The 19,028-nt window shown below is 33.6% G+C and overlaps 1 protein-coding gene across 1 annotated transcript in view; it reads left to right on the top strand.

The window, feature by feature from the left end:
- The window catches only part of LOC139502439 (uncharacterized), a 33,473-nt gene extending 17,043 nt beyond the window's left edge, over positions 1-16,430 (top strand). The window contains exons 9-16 of the mRNA XM_071291915.1: positions 1,514-1,774; positions 2,399-3,208; positions 4,818-4,924; positions 6,009-7,277; positions 11,475-11,508; positions 12,188-12,465; positions 12,725-12,755; positions 15,523-16,430. Coding sequence (XP_071148016.1) covers positions 1,514-1,774; positions 2,399-3,208; positions 4,818-4,924; positions 6,009-7,277; positions 11,475-11,508; positions 12,188-12,465; positions 12,725-12,755; positions 15,523-15,803 — 3,071 coding nt within the window. The 3' untranslated portion in view covers positions 15,804-16,430. The remainder of the gene's footprint in view (positions 1-1,513; positions 1,775-2,398; positions 3,209-4,817; positions 4,925-6,008; positions 7,278-11,474; positions 11,509-12,187; positions 12,466-12,724; positions 12,756-15,522) is intronic.
- The last annotated feature ends 2,598 nt before the right edge of the window (positions 16,431-19,028 follow it).

The following is a 19,028-nucleotide window of genomic DNA, read 5'->3' as shown; positions in this document are numbered from 1 at the left end:
AATGTTTAAAAATCATCTATGAATATGTGTCCTACTGATATAAATTATTGTATTCTGGTATCACCTAAGTTGAACAAAGGTATACAGAAAAGCATATTAATTTACATTACATTGCATTGTACTACTGAAGTACTATTTGTTCCGTCAGGATGAAACAAGTGTATTAACGAAACAAATCACAAAAACATAATTTAAAGAAATGAACGATGCGACGGGAGAAAGTACGAAACAAAACAAATACGTATAAACTAAAACAATAAGCAAAGAGAAACTTTGCTAGAATTTTAAGTACATTCGCAGGAAAACACTAGTCGTTCTCATTCATTCACCAGGGCACGTATGACCATGTATAAATATGTTAACTATAATTCGTACTAGTCTTGTAATTTAACTTTAAAGAGTTGTTAATTCTCGCTTTTTAAAATTAATTACGTAACAATTATTCTGATTTTTTTCATATTAAACCTAAAATGTATGATTTAAAGGCATATTGTGCATTTAAACTTATTTTATTAAATAAATCACGAGCACTTGATAGTATTACTGAACCATTTCATATTGTGTAAACATGAACACTCAGAACTTAGCCTAGTCTATACATTCATGGACGAAGACAACTAACGTTGCATGGACTAACTTTACATAGACATTTGAATTTAATTTATTTTACAAACAGACTTATTCTATGATGAAACTTGGACAGAAGCTAATCGTTAAGACCATGATATAGAATTTAAATAAAAAGTCTAAATTCTTTTTTAAATTATGCATGTAACTGATTAATGAACTCGCTTTGCTAGTCAATATTACACTTGAACACTGTCAGCAGTAATCGCAGGCGAGACACAGTGTTCCGCGTAACCTTTAACGATTTTTTTTGTGAACAACTTAATATATTGAGGCGAAGTTTGGTATATAGGTCTACTAAGTTACAGATCGAGTGTACGTCTTATGATTTCTTTGGCGAAAAATCAGGCTTTGGACTTTAAAAAGTTCATTTCCTATAAATTGGTTCAAGCTTTTTTTTTTTTTTATAGATATTGACAAATTGTGTCGATCCGACACATCTGTTTTTGATTACAACTGAAAACTTTAGAATTTTTGAAATACTAAGGCTTTTGTTCCTCAGGAATACATTACCGTAGATATTTGGCAAACCATTTAGGAATTTTGGTCCTCAATGCTCTTCAACTTCGTACTTTATTTGGCCTTTTTAACTTTTTGGATTCGAGCGTTATTGAGGTGTCTTTTGTAGACGAAATGCGCCTCTGGCGTATACAAAAAACTAGTCCTGGTATCCATATGCATATAATGAGTCTATATACCTATATGGTCATGACAAGCTGATTTTCTCGCTGTGTTGGAGAACCCCTGGTGGCCTTCAACCATTATAGCTCTTTAGTCTCCCTTGACATATTCCCCATTTTCATTCTCAATTTTATCATATGTCCCGAAACGTACAAAAATTTAAGTTATAGGAAAATAATCATATTCTTTACACTGTTTTCAATAGCAAGAGTATTAGAGGAATTAAGAGGACTTGGCTTGGAAACAATTTCAGATCTGCTGGAAGTGCTCAAACTTGGTCAATACAACTGCTACTGGAACATAATATATATTGTTGGGCCTTATAACTCCGGTAAGAGCTGTCTTGCAAAAATTCTAGTCGGCGAACCAATTCCAAAAGAACGTGAATCAACTGACGGAATATGGATATACATTGGCAGGGCTGGCATGGACTTAGAGAAAATAAAATGGATATGTTTTCCAAAAGGTAAAACTGCAGAATTTATAAGAAACAAATAGTATTCTTTCTCTATTCAAAAAGGGGGTAAGAAATAAGAAAGTCTTCATGGTCGCACAATGTAAAACTGAGTAAGTTTTGATCCGAGCGTCACTAATGAGTCTTTTGTAGAAGTAACGCGCGTCTGGCGCAAATATAAAAATCGAATCCCGGTTTCTATGATTAGTATATTGCCATCTAAAACAGTTCCTATTCCAATGATGGCACATGTCGTATTGTTTATGTCAAGTAAAACGATTTGAGACCACTGACATATGATCTTGAAATTGAGGTCAGGACGTTGAGGTGGAACGACATTCAATTGTTTTCCGAACAATCAGTTTTAATTGGATCTTTCCATTTTTCCGTGGAAAGACCTAGTGATTTAATTGAATAACATCTACATTTTGTTTAGCAGGGCAATTACCATTAAAATTTTAGATGATATATATATATACATTTGTATATAAAAATATGCAATTGAAGTGAAATATGATATGATTAAATCAATACTAGTAGTTATATAATACTTGTAAATAAATATGGATTATGCCTTGTTAAATGAGAAGGTTGACCTGAAGATTTTGATTGATTTGTTTCAAATCTTTGTTTCAGGTTGTGCTATGCAGGAGGTACTTATGAGTATGCTTATGACAATTTCTAAATCTGAAAGTATATCTGAAGAATATATAAAAATGATCCCTACAACAAAAGTTACTATACAACCTGTTATAGAAGATACAAGTAGTGCACACCCAGAATTGGCATCTATCGAAGAAACCATTTCAAAAAGCGCTGTGATAAATATTACCGAAAGGGATAGCAGTATCTCTAACTTGCAGTGTGACACAAGGAATTGTTCGGCTAGTAAAAGTCTTAACTCTACTGATTCAAATGTCAGTATTAATTACATAGAAGCCAGTGGGTCTGAACAAGAAACCACAAATGAATATAGTATTCCTTCTGATTTAGAAACTAGTACTGCTCAAGATAAAGAAATTGAAGAAGTTTCTGTTGCTCCTACACATTCATCCACACGAATCTCTGTTTTAAAAGGTAAACTACCCCTTATTCATGCTGCGAAGAAGGAAACAAATAAATCAAGAATATTACCAGAGGACCACAATGTGCCAAGTGTTTCGTATGAAGAACAGTTAAAGAAAAAGATATCAAGTGAATTGTCTCACAAAAAAATCCACCAACAAGTTGTCGAAGCTATTACGGATGGAAAGTATAAGCAAACTGTAATTCCTATAGATATCTGGGATTTTGGTGGACAGAAAGATTATCATATGACCCATCAGCTCTTTATAACAAGCAGAGGGATTTTTGTATTGATGTTCAACGGAAGCAATGACTTAAAAAAGGCAAGACGAGATTTAGCATTTCTGTCAGGACATTCCGCTAAACATTCGTCAGTGGCAGGTGAGATGAATGATGCGATTTATAAGTTCGTTATTCATTAAATTAAACACTATATCACCTGTTGTATAAATTTAAAAAAGAAAAAAAACATTATCTAGAATTTTCAATAAGAATTTAACCAAGTTTTTTTTATAATTACGCCTAACGTAGATTATCATTGTTCTGATGTCTGATACTCTTAGACACAGACACATTTTATCATATGACACTGAATGCAAATGACTATGACAGTAAAGCATGAAAAACGTATCAAGTATTAATGTCAGCCTACCAGAATGAAGGAGTTTTTACATAATGAGGACACTTATGTATCAACAGAACAACGCTGTAGACGAAACGCGCGTCTGGCGTAAATATAAAATTTCAATCCTGGTATTTATGATGAGTTTATTTTTCTCTAATTTTTGCGTTATTTTCACATTTCCTGACCGGTGTGAGAAAAATATTTCTCCTCACTAGTGAAAAATCTGTTCTCGGCAAATGATTAGTCGAAATTTGATTATGACGTCAAAATGTTTTGTTTTCTTCTCAATTTTCCTATTGTGACGTCATGAAAAAAGGCGACCTTGCCTGATGACGTCGCATATAAAGAGCACAATTTTCTGAAAATCTTTGAAAAAGAACGATAAAAAGCATTAGAGAAACAGATTCCGACACTATAACTCGTGTATTACGATATTTCTCCACTCTCGACAGTTAAATTTTATTATTTAAAGGGCTCGGCAAGCCTCGCGCTTTAAATAATAAAATTTAACTGTCTCGAGTGGAGAAATATCGTAATACACTTGTTGCAGTGTAAGAATCTATATATGTATCAATAGCATGAGGCTATTTGTGCTCATGTTATTATTCCTGACTTTGTTTCCCCAGGATAGTGCGGAAAAGCGCTTCGAGGGCTAGATTTTATTATTTTTATTTAAATATACTGGATTGTTAGTATTGCTAATGAACCCCAAAGAATATCATCAGCTGTGAAGTTCATGCTTCGATCTTGACATAAATTTCACGTAATATTGTTAAATTTCCTGCTTACAAACTAAGAAAAACTTTAAAGAAACTAAGATTTTTACCCATTTGTCAATGATGGCCACGTCCACTTGTATTTGTTTCCTTCTGATGAGTTAAGCATATTTCAACTGATTTTTATAGTTCGTTCTTATACCACTGTCCCAAGTTAGGGGAGGGTTGGGATCCCGCTAACATGTTAACCCCGCCACATTATTTATGTATGTGCCTGTCCCAAGTCAGGAGCCTGTAATTCAGTGGTTGTCGTTTGTTTATGTGTTACATATTTGTTTTTCGTTCATTTTTTTGTACATAAATAAGGCCGTTAGTTTTCTCGTTTGAATTGTTTTGCATTGTCTTATCGGGGCCTTTTATAGCTGACTATGCGGTATGGGCTTTGCTCATTGTTGAAGGCCGTACGGTGACCTATAGTTGTTAATTTCTGTGTCATTTTGGTCTTTTGTGGATAGTTGTGTCATTGGCAATCATACCACATCTTCTTTTTTTTTATATTGAGTGTATTTTTCATTTACATCATGTTATTATGATGAATGGATATTTGTTTATCATGCATTAATACATTGTATCTTTCTGTTATTTTCAGTATATCTGATTCACTGGGTGAATTCCATTTTAACATACTCCAAACGCTTAGATAAAGGATTTCCAAGAATCGTTTTTGTAGCTACGCATAAGGATAAGATTTCAAAGGTATTTTGCATCGTAAATATAAAAATATTTATTCAATATTTGTTTAACAGCCTAAAACGTTGACTAAAAGTATTCTATAATATGTTGCCACTTGATAAATGAGGCTGTACTATGACATGCAGCTTCGTTCATGTTCATGTGGGCCTTTTCTGTCTGTTGTGTTGGTAAACCAAGTTTCAGACGAAATAAACGTAATTTAAATAGTATTCATGTCAGGATTCGATACAAAGGCACTGATGATTTTTTGCTAGAGTATTTCCATGTAATCTAGCCCCATTTCAATAGAAAATCTTATGCATTTCTCCATTCTGTCACTTTAAAAAAAGGAGACATCGAAGCCCCGTACCATGTGTAAGGTCAAAGTATTTAACGCACACTATATTATGTTGTGCGCACAATATATTTAATTGTGCGCACAATATGTTTAAGTTGTGCGCACAACATATTTAAGTTGTGCGCACAATATATTTTAATTGTGCGCACAATATATTATTTTGTGCGCACAATTTATTTATATTGTGCACACAATATATTTTTTTTTCTTTGCATGTCCCTAGCGGGGCTCCGTAGGTTTCAATGTTGTTTGTTTTGTAAAATCTTTCCTTGTCTTAGTATGTTTGGACTTGCTCGTCACTCATGCTGTATATTCAGGTTTGATCATTTAATAAGATTGAAAATGGAAATTGGGAATGTATCAAGAAAAAACAACCCGACAAATGAGCAAAACACAAACCAAGGTCATCAATGTGCCTTCAACGCAGCGAATGCGGGCTGCAGCTGGCCCCTGAACAAAAATGTGTACTAGTTAAGTGAAAATTGCCGTCTCCCTAAACTCAGAAACATATAAATGAACGTAAATGACTTGAGGAAAAAAAAATAGGATCATATAGTTAAGGAATTAAAAGGAAATGGTAGTGGAAATAAAAAAAAATTAGTCGAATTATATATAAATATATAACAAACAAGGCGAAGAAAAGAAATGAAGAACATGTATAGAAATGCTATACAGTGATAATCTTCTCTAATTTGTTGACGTTTCTATCAATGACAACCTGAAATATAATGTGTAACTTAATCCTTTCAGAAAAACCAGGAATCACACAGAAACAAGCTTATGAATCAAATTGGGGATTTATTTAAATCACATGCATGTCTCAAACATCTTGACTTCAGGCCACTCATTTTTATCAACGCTATAGATATAAACGATCCAGAGATTGAATATCTCCGAATGACTCTCATGAACAAAGCTATGGAGAATCCACGCTGGGGAGAACTTATGCCAACAGTATGGGTTCCATTGGAATTGCAGCTATTAATGGAAGCAGAAAAAGGCACAAATGTTATGTCAAAAGCACAGCTGGCAATGCTTAATTTACAAAACGAATCAATGGTACTCACAGATCAGCAGCTGGAAACTTTTCTTTTGGTTCAACATTCTCTTGGAAAAGTTATTTACTTCAATACAAATACCCTTCGTAACTTTGTCATCATTAGACCAGCCTTCCTTGTAGATGTTCTTCGATCAATAGTAACAGAAAAGCAGTTTTGGATCAAAGAGAAGCAGTTTGTTCGTATTTTGAAATCATTGATAGATACGGGCTTTATTGAACGTGAGGATATTTATCTAATATGGAATCAAGACACTTTTAACCAAATTCTTCCTTATAAAGAATTTATGATTGAAGTTTTAGTTCATCTTGACATCTTAGTTGCTCCACAAACTCACGATGAAAATTTGAATTGCAACATTCAAGACATTTCAAGGTTTCTTGTTCCATGTTTGATAACAAGGCCTAATAAAACCAAGTACATGAAAAAATTTTGCACGTCAAAAACATCTATAATAATGTCATATACATTCATTGAAGAAGTCATTCCTCCAGCGCTTACATATAGATTCCTTGGATCATTCGTCACCATATGGGGTGTAAAAAACTACAAAGGAAAAAAGAGAATGTTGTTCAGCGACCTTGCCGTTGTAGAAGTGGATAAGAGTCACGATGTTGCAGTTCAGGTAGTAAAAAATAGAGTTGTGGTATATCTAATCCATTCAGAGAGGAAGGAAGATATTGTACCAACACTTGCATCTTCCGTGCAAGAATGTTTGACTGCAGCAGTTTACAGAATTTCTGAATTTTATTCAACGCTTTCGGAGGAGAGCAAAACAGTGCAACAGAAGTCTCATATGGTCATGCCATTTAATATCGAGTTTGGTGTTCATTGCCAAAAAACTTTATGCTTCTTCCAACCTAAAGATATGCCAGTATCCGGTCAAGATCAAGGATTGCGGTGCATTTGCCACAAGCAGAGTCATGATGTCAATTGTCTTAGATTGTGGTTTTCTGAAAAAGTACGTATTTTTTACTTAAGCTCTGATAGAGTGGATAAAGGTATACTGTTTTACGTCCGTCAACGTTTAATTCCTCTTTGTGGTCGAGTCTGATAAAATATTGACATTGCATTTTTTTCTCAGGAACTTCACAGAAGATCTCCCTTCAATTAAATAACACGCTTTATATGAGCTAAAGTTTGTGTGATTCCTTTACGGATTCATCGCGGATCTATTTCCTGTTTACCGAATACATGCACTTATTTATTCTCCTTATGCAACAGGTTGTCATCGTAAATACTCTGAACCCAAACGACAGAATTTCATGAAATGCTGTAGATAATTAGAACATACTAGTCCTAGGTTGTTTATGTGTTACATATTTGTTTTTCGTTCATTTTTTTGTACATAAATAAGGCCGTTAGTTTTCTCGTTTGAATTGTTTTGCATTGTCTTATTGGGGTCTTTTATAGCTGACTATGTGGTATTGGCTTTGCTCATTGCTCAAGGCCGTATGGTGACCTATAGTTGTTAATGTCTGTGTCATTTTGGTCTTTTGTGGATAGTTGTCTCATTGGCAATCATACCACCTCTTCTTTTTTATATTTTCTGCAGGGTTTGTTACTCGTGCTGTGTGGATTCAGTAGAATGTGTCCCCGTGCCTGTAGTGTATGCCCTTATATTTTTACAGTGTGAGAGAGCTGTCTACTTATTCTATTATCATGATTAATGATCTATTTCTTATACTGTATTTTTTTTATCCTGCCCCCTTCTATGGCTTTACTGAGAGTTCTTATATTTTCTTGTATTAGCCTTTTAATAGATCCAAGACACAGTTATCGTCCTTCTTTCGGATATAGTCCCTAATTCGGACAGTGTTTTACATTTGATTCATACACCCTTCAATTTTATTTCCTGATATTTTATGAATAATATAGTCATAGGAAATTACATGTCTAAACAGTTTATAGTAATTTAATGTTAAGATAAATTAGTGATCTGGTCCACTTTGAAAAGGTCATAAATTGGGATGTGTCCCAAAATGAATACACTACACTTTAAAAAAAATAATTTTTTGAATCGAGCACGTGCTAATTTTTTTAAAGATTTTTGTTGTTTTCTGTTATAGATAAATTCACTACATCATAACTGTTTTCTCGGACCTATATTTGTTTCATGTCTGTCTGGATATATCACGTCATTGTTTGTCAGGCTGTTCAATATAGTTTTTATAAGAATTCTTCGACTGTTTTATAAATTGTTTATATATTCCGTTACTGTAACTCTTAATTCAATGTTATGACTTTCGGCCTTATTTCATCTTCTCATAACCCTTTAAATAATCATGATTTACGTAATGGTAAGAAAACACTAAACTCCAATCCCTCAAGGATATTCACTTGCTATAAAAACCTTATTCCAAATATAAATTCTACCGTCAATCGAAATTCCCCATCTAAATGTAGCAGTTTTTTTTATAATTGTGTTAAAGGTGGCAATGCTGCTGCCAGATTATTCAATAAAAATGCACAAATATTTCCGTGCAATGCCAGAAAATGACAAATCTGTTCTAGATTATCTTCTGATAATACTATAAGGTCAACATTGAACGAGAGAGCTTTTTCGCTTTCCTTTTCCTGTGACATAACATGAAAAACCCAAAGCCTCATTTATTTGGCTACATGAACTAAGCCCAAGTGTGGTATACAATATGTAGGACAAACAGGACGGGAGTTTTTTTTAAACGAACACAGGAACATCTATACCGCTTCCGAAAACCTAAGAAATTCAAAAGCATAATTTATCAACATTGAGGTAAACACAACCACAATATTAAATTTATTAGATTTCAACCGCCCGAAACGGTCCAGAAACAACAACTTGAACAAGGGCAGTCGCACAATTTGAAGATTCCCGTAAAATTATCGAACTGTCTTGGATTAAACGACTTCAAACAGCTTATCCCCTGGGTCTAAATGACAATATACTTGGACAAGGGAACATATCTACTACTTCCTCTATTGATATCATGAATATTATTGATAAAAAACAACGAAATAATAGGTCTCATGGGAAACGTATCAATCGAAATCCACGAGTTAAACATCGTATAAATTATACACTTGATAATCTCCTATCTATATTTAAAAATAATGCTAGGCATCAATTATTATGTAAACTGGGTCAAATACCCATTAGAAAATTACACGATATTTTCAAAGAGTGTGACACCATCTCATTCTTCCGCCTACTGTATGAATATTCTCGTGTAATTACAGCTTTTTGCCACCATAGGCTGTTCCCGCGTATCGACAAACCTTAAGATCATAAACGTCATTTTTTGAAAATTAAATATATTAGCAAAGGTATTGATTTTATCAACTTATCTAGTATATTTAATGACTCTACCGTTCAAAACTTTATACCTCCCTATTTTGATAATATAGAACCACCTATAAATTCATACATATACAAAAAACCCAGCAGAAGTTTAATTTTTATTTATACGTCGGTTACATCAGACGTGAATATAGATAGTAATACTCCCTTAACTTGAAACTGTGAATCGTCGAAGTTTAGATATATTCCCTATGGCCATGTTATTACAGGGGACCTCAATATCGTCCAGGACAGAGAGGTTAAAAACTTTTTGAAAAAAGGACCAACATATCGTCCTTCATCTAAAATAGATTGAAAATAGTGTCGTAAAGTCACCAAAGATGCTCTTTCCTCGTTTTGTAAAAAATGGTGTAAACGGGAAAAATCTGATAAAAAATCTCTTGATTCTTATTTAAATAAATGTATGAATGTGGTAGATAAGAGAATATCACATTTTGAAAATAATTTAAAAGTAAATAATAGAGTATATAATACACCCATTTCGAGAATAAGAAATAAACTTCAAATACTTTCAAAGCGGTTTGTGTTTGTACCGGCCGACAAAGCAGCCAACAATGTGGTGGTGGTATGCCGTAAATACTACACGGACGTTCTTAAGAATGAAATTTTAAATTCATCTACAAGTCCATCCGATCCACAGAGAGTCATATAGTAAACAAGCATATCACAACCACATCAAAGCTTAAGGCTTCTTCTAAACATTTGAAGGTCCCTACTATGTATTGGCTACCTAAACTACACAAAAAACCATTTAAATATCGTTTTATCTCGTCCCAGGTTTGGGGAGGGTTGGGATCCCGCTAACATGTTTAACCCCGCCACATTATTTATGTATGTGCCTGTCCCAAGTCAGGAGCCTGTAATTCAGTGGTTGTCGTTTGTTTATGTGTTACATATTTGTTTTTCGTTCATTTTTTTGTACATAAATAAGGCCGTTAGTTTTCTCGTTTGAATTGTTTTGCATTGTCTTATCGGGGCCTTTTAAAGCTGACTATGCGGTATGGGCTTTGCTCATTGTTGAAGGCCGTACGGTGACATATAGTTGTTAATGTCTGTGTCAGGTCTTTTGTGGATAGTTGTCTCATTGGCAATAATACCATATCTTCTTTTGTTTTATAGGTAGCTGGTTAATCGCTATTTTACGAAACTTTCCTCTGATCTTATTGACCCATTATTTCCTTTTTCAGCACAGTACAGTGATGTATAAATTTATCGCTAGCCTAGAAACTAAGGATCGCACGTGCCGTTGTCTAGTTGTTAATGTAAAGATCAACGTCATCATTGGCTAATTAGTGATAAACCGATCACCGTTGGCCATTTTAACTCAATTGCTTTTCTCACTTTCGCCGTTTCGGCTCAAGCGAAAAATCCATCCCGTTGTGATAACCAACAATTATCGACAGGACATAATGATTATTTTTTTCCTATGAGTTATGCTCCTAAGAAGTTTTTCCTAAATTTGCAACTGCAACATTGATGCTCTGAAACCACATAATTAAATGTCATTAAACTCTGTAGATACTAAGGACATAGTATGTAGATGTGCACATCCACCATTTATTTTATTAGCTGACCTTTATAGCAGTCTTTATAATTAGGAAACATGTTAGATTTTGTTTGCCGATTGATAATGTAGGGATGTGTGGTCTGTGAGCGTGCTCAAAAAGGATCTTTGGTGTATTTGACTACCAAGCTATTTTGATATAAGCATAACTGCTGAACTTTGTGTAAAGGAAATGCACGTCTTGTATTTAAAACATAAGTCTAGTACCTATGATGAGTTATTATTTCTAACCTTCTCTTTTCAATATTTTACAGATTTATTGTGAGAGATGTAACCAGTCTTGCAATGGTAGGTTTGAAACCTTTAACCCGTTTATCCATATGAAAATAAAAAGTTTACCAAACAAATCGATCAGATAAAATAGGTGGAAGATACCGAAGTGAAAACCAATGTATATGTCGAAAAGAAACCCGCAAAGCATTACAAATGTCCCCCCGTAAACGATTAAAAGTCGAGAAAAAATCCGAAACAATTTGCAATGAATACTTGAGACTAACCAAAAAAATCCCATCAAACAAAACTGGGAGTGATTACAGGTTCTTCGTTTAAAGTTGATAAAGAAATGACAATCAATGCATATGACAATTAACAGTTATCTCTAAGTGTAAGAACAATGTGTGAATGCATTCTATGTACATATATTTAAGCAATGTTTTTTGATTCATCAGAACGACTATTTATTATACCTTTATTTGAAAGATAAAAAGAAATCTAACACAAAACATCAATGATTATAAATGTCATGTACTCAATAAAGGCAACAGTAGTATACCGCTGTTCAAAACTCCATAAATCCATGGACAAAAAACAAAATCAAACCACGTTCAAATCAAATAATGTTTGAAATAAGATTTTGTTTTTATGAAAACCGTATCTTTTTAAGACATATTGTAACACATTCTGAAATGTTACACTTATTTCGCAAAACAAAAGAAACATTAGCTCACAATTCATTATACCACAACAGGTCTTGGTGAAATAGAAATAGAGCAATGTCCCGAAGAAAAACACTTACGCAGATTGGTGGCAAGACTTACGCATGATTGTTGTCGTAAGCTCTTCATTGAACTTAATATGGAAACCAGTATTTGGGAAGATATCAGTCAACAGTTCCAACATCTTCATCCTGACGATTTAAAATTCACTTCTTTAATAAGATGGAAAGAAGGAAGGGAAAATCCTACATTTCAAGATATTATTGATGCCTTAGGAAAATGCAACCTGGATACACATCTACTTTGCCAGGTATGGAAAATAGCAGATTAAATTGAAGAGAAGTACAAGTATAAGTAAAGATATTCAATTAGATTGTGCATTATTCGTTACATTCAGGTGATTATCTCCTTAGTGGGTAAAACAAAATACTTTTCCATGAATATTTGTTACGTTTTTTCGACAGGAAAGGATTGAATTTTAATTATAGATTAAGAAAAATTCTTGCAAATTAGAATAATTATATTCATTCTAATATCTCTTCTTTTTAACTATTGATCTCTGATTTCAGGTTTTTAGAGATGTAGTTCCGGTTACATCAGGTAAGTTTTTAATACCACTAATCAAAATAAGATATAATTAAGATGCAACGTCAGCAAAATTACTATATCTTCATTGTCTAGTTGTTTTTTTGTTTTTTATCTATCTCTCTCTCTCAAGAACGCTATACGCTCACGAGAGACTTACATTGTAAGGCCATTATCACAAATTTACACATTAAAAAAGAAACCCTGCAAATTAAAAAGATTATGTCTGTAGCATAATTGCCTAGCAGTAATTTTTTTTACAGTTAAAGCTGTTGGTAATACTGACAACGTGAAGTTAACGTTGACTCAACATGAAGTGAGAGTTTCGTATACGATTGGTCATGGCCGTATGGTTTTTTTTCAATCTTTTAAGCTTATTTTCATCGACAATTCTTGTTCAATACTGAATCAACATTTATTTTGACCTCGGGCGTCACTGACATGACATTTATTGTCGAAAATCTATCATGTTGCAGTAAATTTGTTGTCGTAATTGTTCTTTAGGAGGAACAGGGACTAAAGGTGACTGGTTTTTTCTCCAGGGGTACGACTTGTCCCCAAAATATTTTCAGGGGACCAGTTGAAATTTGTATACTAATGAAATAAAGCTAAATGTTCTAACCTTGTTAGGTAATCCTATAAAAATTATGTAGTTTTCGATTCCGGTGAATATTTATCAGAAGAACTTTATACTATTTGGATTACAGAAATATATCTCAGATTTAACAATACTGATTTGAGTACATTTGATTTTTCCACTAATACTGTCTCCCTTCAATTTGAACATCTATAATACTAAAATTACGAGGTCCAATTTGTCAGCCGTCATCGGGTAAAAACGACAAATCAAAGAATTCAACTCTATTATAACTAATATAGGACAATGGTGTAGATTAAAAATTACACCACTCCAGACCCTTTTGTTTTCAGCATAATTAATATTGCCAATAATTAACAAGTTCCGGGTCGAATCCGATACCGATACAAATAGTATATTCAGCTATTACCTTATCTGTACGTTCCGCATTTGACAGGCGCACCACCAAACGGTGTATTTATGATTTTGCTATATACACGAGTCATAATCAAAGGACTGACACTAATAAATTCAATCATTGTCAAATTGTTCCCTATTGTAGTTTTATTCAGCAATCAGCAAGACTTTCTAAGATAACTAATATAGGACAATGATGTTGATTAAAAAATACTCCATTCCTGGATAGCCAGGACCTTTTGTTTTCCAAATAATTAATATTTCCAATAACTGATAAGTTCCAGGTCGACGGGTTTAAACAGAAAGATTTGAAAGCAGAGAAAACTGTGTATCTTATTATCGACATGACTTATCAGATGACAATACCAATTACTAAAATAAGGTTTAGACATAGTTATATACTTTAATTCAGTCACGGACCCGCGATATCACGGGTGTGTACTTGTCCTATTTATATTATATGGCTATTTCTATGAATTACTTGATGCTATTTCAAATCCAATCCATCATCTGATAGAGTTGATTTAATATATTATTCAATTACTTTTCGTTAAAGATTGGATAGAAAATAGATATTTTTATATGTAATTCAAGATTTATAGTTGTTTTTTATTGAGGATTTTGTAAATATTGAAGCGTGGACAAGTTATCGTAAAATACGGACATTTAATGACTCCATGGACAACTAGAATGCATCTCTGAAGAAATGCAGATTCGACATTTTGGACGAAAACACTAAACAATAATAAAATAATCATAGAAGATTTAAAAGAGAGATAAAAACACGTACGTGTTTAGAGAAGGAGTATATGTCAAATCGTGACTTTGCATCGGTTATTGAAATGAACTTACTGGTTTCCGGAAATTCTCTACTTAGTTTTCCCACTTTGATTGACAATCAGGTTTCCGTTTGGGAATTGTTTTTTGTTTATATAGCAGGAGAAAAAGTAGAATGGGATACATTAAAAATATTTTACAGTCACCAGCTGGGTGATCAGGATCATAAAGTAAAATACTATATTCGCCCAAAGAGAAAATCGTGTCGCATTGGGCGACTAGGCGACCTCAAGTTTAGTCCCTACGGAATGATAAAAACGACTTAGTGTCTAGGATTAAAATCGCTACCTAGCTGTCATCTATGTGTTATTTTGTATCAGTAATGATAAATGTGTAATCATACTATAATAGTAAAAATAATGTCATTCAACTCAACTGTATAAGAGAAAACTACCCTCATTTAATAAACGTTGGTTTTTTTTAACAAAAAAATGTGGGTCATGGCAATGTACGAGCCCAAAATGGAGAGATATTTTTTAAATATATCTTTATACTGTCCTTTAATAAGGCAACATGCAGTTAAAACCATTAGTTTTAAACGTGGATTCTAAACAATTCCGATGATTCAAATTTGAGTCAAAAATTATAAAAAAATGGTTTATGTAACAAGCAATATTTGATGAATAAAATTGTTATGTAGTTAAAAAAAAATAATTATAAAAAAATAAGAGAGACCCTTTAAAGTACTACTACTTATTTCCCCTTCCCCCAATGATAAGCACCAATGTGCGCATCAATTTTTGAATTTTTAGTATATGGCTTAACAGCTAGATTAAGGGTTATTTAAGTAAAATGAGACGTGGAAAGAATCGTCTATAATAAGGGGTTTTGTCAGACTTTTGATTTTGTTTGTGAGGGACCAATTGATAGAAATAACATTTACTGATAGTTCCCTTATAATCTGTTTATAAATGTTCATATAATCTACATGGGCATATACCTCCTTTTTAGGAATTCCAGATGATATCCTGATTCAAGTACCACCCTCTACTACATTGCAGTGTATATCAAACCATATCGGAAACAGCAGTATGCAGTTAGGTGTAGAACTTGGGCTGACCATGTCTGAGATACAGAACATACAGTACGAACACAAGGATAAGCTGTTGAATCAGACGAAGGAAATTTTACGGATCTGGCAGCAGAAGAAAGTCCCAAGATCAACAAATTTGTCACTGATCAAAGCCTTGCATAGGATTGGAAAAATCAACTGCATAAGCATGATAAGATGAATAACATTCTGAAACAGGCATACTGATGCAGATATGTGTACCATGTCATTTTACCTTGGGCTTTTTATGCCCCACCTACGATAGTAGAGGCACATTATGTTTTCTGGTCTGTGGCTCCGTTCGTTCGTTTGTTCGACTGTCCGTTCGTCTGTGCGTCCGCTCAGGTTAAAGTTTTTGGTCAAGGTAGTTTTTGATGAAGCTGAAGTCTAATCAACTTGAAACTTAGTACACTTATTGCTTATGATATGATCTTTCTAATTTTAAAGCCAAATTAGACTTTTGACCCAATTTTCACGGTCCACTAAACATAGAAAATGAAAGTGGGAGTTTCAGGTTAAAGTTTATGGTCAAGGTAGTTTTTGATGAAATTGAAGTCCAATCAACTTGAAACTTCGTACATATGTTCCCTATAGTATAATCTTTCTAATTTTAATGCCAAATTAGATTATTACCCAATTTCACGGTCCATGGAACATGGAAAATGATAGTGCGAGTGGGGCATCTGTGTACTTTGGACACATTCTTGTTTTGAATTGTAATTATTGTACATTTGTACATAACAAAATGTTGATAAATTTTCATTGAATAATTGTTTTTTTTTACTTAATAAAAGCATACAGCAAGCAATTTGTATTTTAGTGAGAAAAAAAAAACCGATAATAAATCTGTTGATAACCTGAATGATCATGTTGTTAATTTGAAATAAGACAAATGCAGGTTTTGTAAAATATATAATTTACTAAATTTATTTAAACAAAGAGTTCCAAATGGTGAAGTTGAAATCATCCCTTCGTAAATTTTACGAACGCCATCACGAGTTGGTTGACCGTTATGGAAAAACCGTTTCACAAATGATATCGGATATGTTCCTTACGTCGTAACTACAATCCCCTTTCCTTTCATGGATGTAACCTACCAAATTGACTATTTACCGGATTTGTTATTAAATAAGCAACACGACGGGTGCCACATGTGGAGCAGGATATGCTTACTCTTCCGGGGCACCTGAGATCACCCCTAGTTTTTGGTGTGGTTCGTGTTGTTTTATTCTTTAGTTTTCTATGTTGTGTCATGTGTACTATTCTTTGTCTGTTTGTCTTTTTCATTTTTTGCCATGGCGTTGTCAGTTTATTTTAGAGTTATGAGTTTGACTGTCCCTTTGGTATATTTCGTCCCTCTTTCACTACCAATGGCATCAGTGTTTACAACATGTTAAGAGACAAAAATTGCAAGAGCGTCAATTCAATTAGAAAAAACCACCATTGATTACCAATGATGCTGTATTTTCAATCGGAATTTCTCTACACAGGGAATATTTTTCCTTGGTACCTTATTATGCGACAAATGCAAAACCAGAACACTCAACTCAAATCATTGTTTTGTAAAACAAAAATGACATGACAAAACGCATAGCTGTGTTATAGATCCGTAAGAATGTTTACTTAAAATAATCCAATCATACTCTTCACGGACGCCATCACTGGGTGGCTGAACGTTATGGAATATCTTTTTCAAAGATGACAACGGAAACGTTTTAATAATCGTAACTGTAATTCAGTCTCCTTTTCCCCGAATTTGACCTACCGAGTTAGATTTGTCACCGGGTTTATACTTTTACTACCATGAGTAACACGACAGGTCCCACATGTGGTTGAGGATTTGTCAACCCTTCCAAAGCACCTGTAATTACCATTAGATTGTGTTGGGGTTCGTGTTACTCAGGTTTTTTTCAATGTTGTGTCTTGTGTACTGTTGTTTGTCTGTTGGTCTTTTGCATTTTAGTCCATTGTATTGTCAGTTTATTTTCGACTTATGATTATAAAAAAAAATGTCGTATGATTGCCAATGAAACAGTTCTCCACAAAAGAGTTTGAATGACCCTTCGGTATCTTTTGCATCTTTTTATCCACGTGCTACATGCTGGGTGCCATAAGTGGATTAGGGTATGCTAACTTTTCTACATCACTTGAGATCACTCAAGGTATAAGCGGAGTAATGCTCAATTTTAAGTTTTCTATGAAGTGATTTTGGACTTGGTTACCTTTTTGTCATCTTTCGTTTGGAGCAATGTCAGGTTCTCATCGACTTAAATTTTTTTTAATGTCTCCTTTAAATATCCCGCCAATTTGTTAGACCCCAAGCACAAAAATGTAAACAATATATTCAGGTCAATGTACGGTCTTCAAAGATACCAAAGGGACTTTTAAACTGAAAAGTAAAAAAAAAGCGACAACTCTATGGCATAAAAAAAGACAGAAGGAAACAAATAGTTGTTTAGATATTTTAATTGGGTACCAACTCAAATTGAATTGTATCGAAAGAAAAAAAAAAGAAGAAAACATGCTTAAAATATCCTTTCTCCCAATGTGCAGATGTATGTACTAAGACGTGTTATGTGCATCTTGTTTTTAAAATTTTTCTCATGCTTGTAGCACATATATTACGCTAATTAGATAAAGGCAGATGTGGTGTGAGTGCCAATGAGACAACTCTCCATCCAAATAACAATTTAAAAAAGTAAACCATTATAGGTTAAAGTACGGCCTTCAACACGGAGCCTTAGCTCACACCGAACAACAAGCTATAAAGGGCCCCAAAATTACTAGTATAAAACCATTCAAACGGGAAGCCTTGCACACATTTTTTGGAGTTATTAAAATTCTTCTTAAAAGAACTGAATATTTAGAAATTGAATTGTGCAAACATGTGGATATTGTTTTCTTAAAGCCGCTTTCCATCGGTCTTTCTGGCATATTTGTGAAATATTCAATTATACTTATTACATGTACCTGCAAATTTACCTACATCTGGACAAATACCAGCTTCAAAAAGTGCAACCGTTCATATCCATGGTTCAATATAGACTGAGGAAGGGAAGAAGCGGCTTAAAAACATTTTAAAAGATGTTTATGGATATCTAATTAGTTTAAACATATTTATTTATAGTGGATTGGGAAACAAGTTTTGCAACTTATATTAATCCCTTTCCACTTTGCGGGTGCGAGTGCTGCCTTGTATATCTAATGTTTTAAAATTTAAATCTAATATGAATTGAGGAATAGTATCTTTAATTGTATAATTCATATGACACAATCAGACAACTATCACTTGAAACCAGGAATACAAAACGTCTCATTCTGTAATAAAAAATAATTCTGACAGAGAAAACCTTGCTTTGTGTGTAATGCTGGATGGATTTTTTTCTCTGAGTTTCAACGGTATTTC

The sequence above is a fragment of the Mytilus edulis genome, chromosome 14 (assembly GCF_963676685.1).
Source record: "Mytilus edulis chromosome 14, xbMytEdul2.2, whole genome shotgun sequence".
NCBI lineage: Eukaryota > Metazoa > Mollusca > Bivalvia > Mytilida > Mytilidae > Mytilus > Mytilus edulis.
Note: the sequence above shows the minus strand (reverse complement) of the source record. Positions and strands in the feature narration are given on the sequence as shown.